The sequence below is a fragment of the Carlito syrichta genome, unplaced genomic scaffold (genome assembly GCF_000164805.1).
Source record: "Carlito syrichta isolate Samal-C Ts95f unplaced genomic scaffold, Tarsius_syrichta-2.0.1 Scaffold305252, whole genome shotgun sequence".
Taxonomy (NCBI): domain Eukaryota; kingdom Metazoa; phylum Chordata; class Mammalia; order Primates; family Tarsiidae; genus Carlito; species Carlito syrichta.
This window is the reverse complement of record NW_007249348.1, coordinates 200434-210535: the sequence shown is the minus strand read 5'-3', so window position 1 is coordinate 210535 and position 10102 is coordinate 200434. Positions and strand designations below refer to the sequence as shown.

The 10102-nt window shown below is 40.4% G+C and overlaps 1 protein-coding gene across 1 annotated transcript in view; it reads left to right on the top strand.

The window, feature by feature from the left end:
• THEM4 (thioesterase superfamily member 4) overlaps nt 1-10102 on the top strand; it is a 64834-nt gene that overhangs the window by 44996 nt on the left and 9736 nt on the right. The window contains exon 7 of the mRNA XM_021714138.1: nt 8531-8655. Within this exon, the coding sequence (XP_021569813.1) occupies nt 8531-8655 (125 nt within the window). The remainder of the gene's footprint in view (nt 1-8530; nt 8656-10102) is intronic.

The window sequence follows — 10102 nt, the reverse complement described above, 5'->3', positions numbered from 1 at the left end:
TCCACTCACCTCAGCCTCCCAAAGTGTGGGATTACAGGCTGAGCCACCGAGCCCAGCTATATTTTTCCATGTTCACGTAAAATTGAAGAATGAAGTTCATCCTTCCTAAAAAATAATAACAATTTTAAAGGTACATTTGAAAACAAGCTCAAGTAAAGTGTTTGGATTGTAGTTTAGATCAAAAAGTGTGTGTGTCTTGAGCACATGCCCAAATGGGAAGCTGAACCTGCCAGACTCTGCTTAGTCCTTGTCCCATCCAAGAAACCCTCCACATAAGTCAGCTGCATTGGCTGGGCACGGTGGCTCAACACTTTTGGGAGGTGGAGATGAGAGGATTGCCTGAATCCAGGGGTTGAAGTGAGAGCTCTCATCTCTACAATAAATTTTTTTAAATTATCCAGGCATAGTGGTGCACACCTGTAGTCCCAGCTACTTACTTAGAAGGCTGAGGCAGAAGGATCACCTGAGCCCAGCAGGTCAAGGCTGCAGTGGTGGTGATCATACCACTGCCCTCAGCCTAGGTGACAGAGTGAAACTCTGCCTAAAAAAAAATTTTTTTTTTTAATCAGTTGCATTGCTATTTATTTGTTCTCCACAATTAGGAAACATACTGAAAATAAGTTTTACCTGAAGTCATGTGAACAGAGAACAATTCAGCCAGGATTACAACTTATATCTTATGACTCCAAGTCTGGTGCTCTTCACTATAACACATAGCCTCCATTCTCTTCTTTCAGTTGATGATTAAAGACCAGAATAAAACATTGGATTATATAAGTAGTTTAGAATTTAATACTTATCAGGCTTTATTTTTTTGTATGAAGTTGTTTTGGTTCATAGTAATAATAAACAAATTTAACATGATCAGTTGATGGCTCTTAAGGATACTACAGATAACAACCTGAGATTGAATTTTAATTAAAGGTAATTTACAGCTTAATTAAGCATTAAATACCTTAATCTACTACCCTACTGCCTCTAAGAAGCAAGACTACTCCTTAATGATTTCAAGTAATTTACAGTCCCTTGATCCAAATGTCACACTTGATTTATTTTCTTGTTCCTAACACATTAAGACAAATGAACAAAGCAAAGCTTGTGGTGACTAGCCAGCTGAAAGGATCGATATCTCAGCATGTCCATAACCATTTCTGACATATCAGTTGGGAAGCTCTGGACTAGACATCTTCATGCCACATGGCAGACAAGAAATACTGAAGGACATTCCTCTTTCAAAGCAAGTAGATCTTGCACCAAATACACAAGGAAATAAACTAACAAGAGTGAATATCAGCAGAAGCAATAAATAACAGATTTAGACCCTTTAGGGACTTAAGATAATGAAATACACAATATAAACAAAGTGTGAGATGTTTTAAAAAACTAAAAGATGAAGTCACAAAGAGAAAGAATAAAAAGCTATAAAAGGTGGAGCCTAATCGAACTTTTAGAAAGGAAAGTATAATTGTTTGAAGACAAAAAGAATCTCAGGGAATAGGTTAAAGGGCTATTTAATCATAGCTGAAAATAAACAGAAATATAGAACTGAAGAAATTAGCCTGATAGAAAAGTATGCTGGTGAAGGTCAAAACCTTTCCTCTGAATCTAATTAGAAACTCAAAAGCTGCAGAATGTCATTTCTTTCTGTTTTCCTGCTGTAATTACTCCACCTTGTGGACAGCTTGAATAGAAAGGCTTCACTGCTGCCTGAATGATACAAAAAGAGGGATAAATGTGAGTACTTGTGGATAGATAACACAGGAATTACTCTCTAAATATTACCAATACTACAGGAATTTTAAACAAAGCTTTAAAAACTACATTCCTTAGTTTTATTCAAGAGAAAAGGAAAAATGGGGTAATCCGTAGGTTTCTGGTTTTAGTTTGCTGTTTAGTTTAGATTGCTTTTCATTCTGTTTTTATTTATCAGAAGCTCAGCTCATTTTAGCAGTCTTGTGGCACTGTGTCTCCATTTTGTAGGCAACAGTTTTACATTCTGGAAGCTTATTCCTCTAAAATGTACAATTAAATCCTCTGCTGTGTTTTTTACTAAAAATTCAGTTATTTATTAACTCTCGTGATTTTTATAACCTCACAGTCTGGTGAACTTTCAAATCACTTCTCCCTATAAGTATTTCCCCCTTTTTTGAGATTCAATCAAGAGTTCATCCCAACCGGGCCTGGTGGCTCACACCTATAATCCCAGCACTTTGGGAGGTAGAAGCGAGAGGATTGCCTGAGCCCAGGGGTTTGAGACCAGCCTGGGCAACTTGGCAAGATCTCATCTCTACAATAAATCAAAAGAATTAGATAGGTTTAGTGGCTCACACTTGTGGTTCCAGCTACTTGGAAGGCTGAGGCAGAAGGATCACCTGAGAATGCCACTGTACTCCAACCTGGGCATCAGAGTGAAACTCTGACTCAAAAAGAAAAAAAAAAAGAGTTCATCCAGCAGAACCATATGCTCAGCAATGGTGAGGGTGGGAGTGGTGTTGTTTAAAATACTCAATTAAGCCAGGCTCGGTGGCTCAGCCTGTAATCCCGCTTCTTTGGGAGGCTGAGGTGAGTGGATTGCCTGAGCCCCCAGGTTCGAGACCCGCCTGGACAGGAAGACCTCATCTCTACAATAAAAAAAATAAATAAATCAGCCGGGCGTAGTAGCTCATGCCTGTAATTCCGGCTACTTGGAAGGCTGAGGCGGAAGGATCGCCGGAGCCCAGCAGGTCGAGGCTGCGGTGGCCGGGAGCGGCCACTGCACTCCAGTCTGGGTGACAGAGTGAGACTCCAACTCAAAAAAAAACAAAAAAATAAAATAAAAAATAAAAATACTCAATTAGTCACCAGCTCCATGGTTTTAGTGTGATATTGAGATATATCTCATAAATACATCAACATACCCACCTCAGCTAAGTCATTTGACAGATATAAAAAGTTCAACTGCAAAATGGGAAGCAGAACTTTCAGTCAGACTAATGGAGATTTGAATCCATCACCAAATAGCCATATGGCTTTGGCAAGTTACTTAACCTCTTTGGGCTTCAATTTCCTCATCCACTAACCAGACACAATAGTACTTTTTTTAGAGGGGTGTTTTGAGGATCACAGTTAATATATTAGAGTCTGGGCAACAGAGTGAGACTCCAACTCAAAAAAAAACAATCAGAGATAAAAGACAGAGCACCCATTACAGAGCACTCTTAGATAAGTAGCATGGAGAACTGTGGGAGGGATAGAGTATTCGAATAGATGATGGGTCAGCATATTCTAGAACTAAAGAAAATAATCCACAGATATCAAAAACACAACATACAGGGGGACCCCCAAAAAACGGGTTTTGTTTTTATTTTGGAGGGCAGGCTCCTTGTAGTACAGGCTTCTCCCACTAGGTAAGTCTTCTAGGAACCCACTGGCATCAGTGCACCAGTTAATATTACTGTGAGAGAGGCTGCTTTCAGCTTCAGTGATTTTTGTTGTTGTTGTTGGAGATTCTTTCAAGTATTTGCCAATTTCATGATGAGTGATTTACTGCCCATATTGTGTTCCATGTTCAGCAGTTGTTGTTTTTTAAATTTTTATTTTAAAGATGTTTTTAGCCAAAGACGGCATGACCCCCATGCCCTACCCTGCCTATTCACCTGATCTTGCCCCCAGTGACTTTGTTTCCCTGGATGAAAAAAATTCTCAGAGGGAAATGTTTTGCCAATGTGGAAGAGGTGAAACAAAAAATAGCAGAAGCACTAAAAGGCATCAAAGCTGATGAGTTCAGAAGCTGTTTTGAGCAGCGGAAAAATCATTTTGATCAGTGTATTGCATCAAAGAGTACTTTGAAGGTGACTGATGTTAAACATGTAAAAATACATAGCTTTTTTTTCAATAAATTCTGGTTTTTGGAGGCCCCCCTCATATATCTAGTAAGATAAATAAAAATAGATCCATACCTACAGACATTATAAAGAAATTAGAGAATACTTAAAGAGATATTAAAAACAATCAGAGATAAAAAGACAGAGCACCCATTACAGAGCAGTCTTGCTTCTTAGAAGCAGTAAACCAGCCGGGCTCTGTAGCTCAGCCTGTAATCCCGCGCCTTTGGGAGGCTGAGGTGAGTGGATTGCCTGAGCCCGCGGGTCAAGACCCGCCTGGGCAGCGAGACCTCATCTCTAAAATAAATCAAAAAATCAGTCGGGCGTGGTAGCACACGCCTGTAGTTCCAGCTACTTGGAAGGCTGAGGCGGAAGGATCGCCGGAGCCCAGCAGGTCGAGGCTGCGATGGCCGGGAGCAGCCACTACACTCCAGTCTGGGCGACAGAGTGAGACTCCAACTCAAAAAAAAAACAAAAACAAAACCAGTAAACCTAGCAATAGCAACAGTAAAAGCTAGAAGACAACAAAACATCTTCAAAGTGCTAAAAGAAACTTATCAACCTAAAATGCTCTCAGCAAAACTAAAGTTCAAAGATGAGGGCAAATTAAGGTGTTCGCACTTAAATAAAAATGGAGAGAGTTAATGAACAACAGCACAACACCCAGGAACTTCTAAAAGATGTACTTCAGAGAGAAGGAAAGGAAATCCAGCAGGCAGGAGGATGAAAGACAGAATAGTGAGCAGATAAATTGGTGAACATGTAGATAACAGAAATCTAAATAGCATCGATATATAAGTAATATTGTCTTAATTCTGGGGATTAACAAAAGGACAATTAAAATACTGGACAGTAGAAGGGGTGAACGGGGTTAATGTTCAAGTGTTGTATTTTTGAGTGATTAAAATAAATGAAAATGAGTGTGCAACTAATGCCTAAAATAGTAGAAGAGCAGAAATCAAATACATAAATAGAAAAAAACTCATATTTTTAAAAACCAAGAAAGAGGAAAAAGGAGGGTTGAGAAAAAGTAAATATATACAAAACCAAAATAAGATGATAGAAATAAGTCTAAATAAATCCATAATTACACTCAATATAAATAGACCAACTCATCAGTCAAAGATTAATTATAAAATTGAATTTGAAAATGTAAAAAAACTGGAGACTTTTTATTTGAGACATATTTGAAACATGACACCAAAAAGTTTAAAAGAGAGAAAAGATAGGCTAGGCAAAAGTTAACCAGAGGAAAACTGAGATAGCAGAGAAAAAAATTAATATTGGGATAGAGGAGGCTACTTTGTAATAAAAGATTCAGTTCAATAGCAGGCAGTAACAATTCTAAATCAATATGTACCTAATGAAATAATTTCAAAGTATATAAGCAAAATTGGTAAGCCAAAGTGAGAAATTGACTAATCCACCTGTATAGTGAGAGATTCCAACACACTATTCTCCATTATTGATAAGTCAAGCAGACGAAAAAAGTAGAGCCAGGTGGAGTGGCACAAACCAGTAGTCTCAGCTACTAGGGAGGCTGAGGCAGAAGGATTGCTTGAGCCGAGGAATTCAAGGCTGTAGTATACTGTCATTACACCTGTGAATTGCTACTGCATCCCAGCCTGGGAAGCAGCGAGATCCCTGTCTCTAAAACAAGACAAAACAAAACCAATTAGAAAATGGGATTCAAACACCACAAGACAACAAGTATGATTTATTAGACGAATGTAGAACTCTATATCCAATAATTACAGAAATTACTCTTTCCCAGCACACGTTTGTAAAAGTTGATCAGGTGTTGGTTGATGAGTCTCACTACATTTCAAAGAATTGGAATCTTAGAGACCAAATTCTCTGGCCACTTATTAGAAGTTAAAAAAAAAGATAATTTTTTTTTAATGTGTAGTAAATTAGGGTAGCACTAGCTACTGTCACAGCCCCTACATTTTGCTGCCATAAGCCTGTAGGCTTTTTCTGCTTACATTATAGTCCCATGTGGTTATCCTGGTCAGTGAGAGTCTTACCCCCATGAAGCGATTCAGACACCCAGGCTCCTTCCCACCTGTGGCTCCTCTGCCCTCTTGAGGCCTATTTGACCATCCCAGTTTCTTATTCTATTATTGTCAATTTTGGTAATATATATTTACGAAATTTTTTCCTTTTCTTCTAAGTTTTCAAATGTATTGGCATAAGGTTATTCATAATATTCTCTTTTATTTTAATCTCAGCTAATCTGTAGTTATATTCTTTTTGACCCCAATAGGATCTATGTATGCTCTCTCTCATTTTTCTTGATCTATCTTGCCAGAGATTATTAGTATTTTTAAAGAGCAATCTTTAGGTTTTATTAAACCTTTCTGATGTGTATATATATATTTTTTCTTTTCTCTATAATTCTTAAGTTTTATTTGTATCTTTATTATCAACTTTTTTTTTTTTTTTTCCGAGTTGGAGTCTCACTCTGTCGCCCAGACTGGAGTGCAGTGGCCGCTCCCGGCCACCGCAGCCTCAACCTGCTGGGCTCCGGCGATCCTTCCGCCTCACCCTTCCGAGTAGCCAGAATTACAGGCGTGCACTACCACGCCCGGCTGATTTTTTGATTTATTGTAGAGATGAGGTCTCACTGCCCAGGCGGGTCTCGAACCCGCGGGCTCAGGCAATCCACTCACCTCAGCCTCCCAGAGGCGCAGGATTACAGGCTGAGCCACCGAGCCCGGCTTATTATCAACTTTTTACCTCTAGTACAAGTCTAATTAAGTTGTCCAGCCAAACAATCACTAAGGAAAATGATTTAAAACAAGTTTTCTATGTCAGCCAAACTGATCTGTGCCCAAATATTTACATTCAGAAAAGTATACTGTATAAACATAATTGTTACATTATTTGTATTTTCCCGAGATCCTTTCTGTTAGCCTCTGTACTAATCTAGAACTTTCTGTTGCAAGGGACTGTTTGTTTTTGAATCGGAGTCTCACTCTGTTGCCCAGGTTGGAGTGCAGTGGCCCACTCACAACCACCACAGCCTTGACCTGCTAGGCTCAGGCGATCCTTCCACCTCAGCCTTCCAGCTAGCTGCAACTACAGGCACACGCTCCCACACCCGGCTGATTTTTTTATTTATTGTAGAGACGAGGTCTCACCAAGTTGCCCAGGCTGGTCTGGAACCCCTGAACTCAGGCAGTCCCCTCACCTCGGCCTCCCAAAGTGCTGGGATTACAGGCTTGAGCCACCGTGCCCGGCCAAGAGATAGAATTCTTAACTCACACTAGCTTAAGCAAAAAAAGGGAACATATTGACTTATATGGTTAAGAAGTCAGGTGTGGCTGGGTGCAGATGTTCAGCAATGCAGTGAGAAATCTCAGCCACGCTTTCTTCTGTGTCTGTTTCATTCTCAGGTAGCCTTTCCCAATGTAGTGGCACAATGGCTACCAGCCAACCTTGTATCTTATAAGCCCGGCAACCTCAGAGAAAAAGAACTGAGCCCCAAGGGCTTCAGCAAAAGCTCCAGGATTGATTGTTTCAGCCTGTGTCTGTCCCCACACAACCAGTCCCTGTGTGTGTGAGAAGGCAGGGGACCAACTGTCAATTCCAGTCAACTTACATAGGCTAAGAATGGAGAGAGATAGTCCCCCAAAGAAAGGGGTGTATGAGTGTGAGAGTGTGAGAGTGTGAGAGTGTGAGGTGAGGGGCAGGGGATGAATAAAAGAAGAGAGTATTGTGAGTAGAAAAGGGAGCTGCTGGGCAGCAGAAACACTAATGTCCCCTGGGTCTTAGTAAATGTTGAATTGGCTCAATAAAAGAGCAAAGCTTGGTTGTTCCATCAAGAGGCTTAGGAAATGCTCATGAGAGTGGGAGTATTAAAAGTTCATAGGAGGGAAAACTGGGCAGATGATCACAGTGATAACTTCCTTTCCACACAGAGTAGTTTTGTCACCCACTTGGTGGTACTATAAAGCCAGAACACATGTCCATGCTCTACCTTCTGTTTCTGCCAACTGAAATTCACCTTTCAAGAGGTGTCATTTTCATTTTGGAACTATATCCCCAGGATTCCCAAAGGTAATTGTAATCATTATCACATGTAGCTATTAAAATTAAATAAATTTAAGGATTCAGTTTCTCATTTATGCTAGCACTCAGTAGGATTCAGTTTCTCATTTATGCTAGCATTCAGTAGGCATGTGTGGCTACCATGCTGGACAGCTCAGAAATGGAACATTTGTATTACAGAAAGTTCTGTTGGACAGCAGTGACTTAGAACAGTAGCTGTTCATAAATTTCTACCCCTTGGCCAGGTGCAGTGGCTCACACCATAATCCCAGCACTTTGGAAGGCTGTGGCATGGATTGCTTGAGCCTAAGAGTTTCACACCAGCAGCATAGCAAGACCTCTTCTCTACAGAAAAAAAAGAAAAAATTAGCCTGATGTGGTAACAAGCACCTGTAATCCCAGATACTCGGGAGGCTAAAGTGAAAGAATTGCCTGACCTAGGAGGTGAGCTGTAATCTGCACCCAGCCTGGGCAACGGAGTGAGACCCTGACTCAAAAAAAAAAAAAAAAAAATTCTACACCTTGTCAACACTTAATCATCTTTCAGTGTTATATAACTTTGATCAAAACTGATTTTTTTTTTTTTTCTTTTGGTCTTTCTTTTTCTCCTACAGACCTATCCCTCTTTGTTCTGTTGTTGTGATAAATAGCCAACTTGATAAAGCTGAAGGAAGGAAATTTTTTGTTTCCTGTAATGTTCGGAGTGTTGATGAGAAGACTCTATACTCAGAGGCAACAAGTAAGAAGCTGCTACTATCTCTTTTTTGGAGTTGGTTGGGTTAGGGTTTTTGTTTGTTTTGGGTTTTGTGGGGTTTTCAGTTTGGTTTTTTGCTTGGTTTTATAACCCATATACATGCCCAGAAATTATTAATTCCTTGTCATGCAAAGAACTAGTTAAAGAAATTCTTTTTTTTTTTTTTTTTTTTGAGTTGGAGTCTCACTCTGTCGCCCAGACTGGAGTGCAGTGGCCGCTCCCAGCCACCGCAGCCTCGACCTGCTGGGCTCCGGCGATCCTTCCGCCTCAGCCTTCCGAGTAGCCGGAACTACAGGCGCGCGCAACCACGCCCGGCAAATTTTTTGATTTATTGTCGAGATGAGGTTTCACCAAGTTGCCCAGGCGGGTCTCAAACCCGCGGGCTCAGGCAATCCATTCACCTCAGCCTCCCAAAGGCGCGCGATTACAGACTGAGCCACCGAGCCCAGCTAAAGAAATTCTTATGCATTGCTAGCAAAGAGCTATTTGCCAATATCTACCAAAATTACAGAATTATATATCCTGTCACCCACTTTCAGGACTTTATCTCACAGTTAAACTAATATGTGTGCAAAATTACAGGATATTAGGTTGCTGTAGGGTTCTAGTAATTGTGTTACTCATGCAACAGTATTTGCAATAGCAAAAGATTGACGAAATCCATAAGAGCCTGGTTAAAGAACTAAAGAAATACAGCTCATCCGTAAAACTATATTGTGTGTGCGCGCCATAAAAAAAGATTGTATTGGTCAGATAGTAGCATATGTAAAAAAAATATTGTGGAATACGGTGATACCATTAATAAGAATAAAGAAGGTCTTTGACAAGGAGCTATCTAATCAACATATACTGAATGAAAAATGCAAGATGCAGGACAGTAAATATAGTATGTTATCATTAGTTAGAAAAAGTAGAGGTTCTTCCCATTCTCTTCCCCTTTTCTTTCTCTTACCCTTTCACCCTTCCTTCTTTCTGCCCTGAATTAATGACAAAAGCCATTAGGTGGAGTTGGGCTTGGTAGACCCTGGGAGAAGAGAAGTCTGAAAGGCCTGAGGGGAGGGACAGCTGCGGTGGCCAAGCACAACGTCAGAGCCTGAGTGGACTGAGGGAGGTGTCTGTACAGGGCCCAGCACAAGGTGTTGGAGCCCAAGGAAGGTAAGGAGGGTGTCCTGTGGAGAGACACATGGCTGTCAGAACCCATGCCTGGTGAGGGTAGCGTCTATAAAGGCTGGTAGCAGTGCTGAGAGTCAGAGTCACACTGTCAGAGATGGGAATTACACAAATGAAAAGAAAAAAAATAAGATGAGCCCCCAGTATTGGACAGGAACTAGGGACAGTAGGCCTGTGTGTTTTCCCAATCGTTTGCTTTTGCAAATAATGTTGTAGTGAATAACGTCATATATCGTCCTTTTTTTTTTTTTTTTTTTTTTTT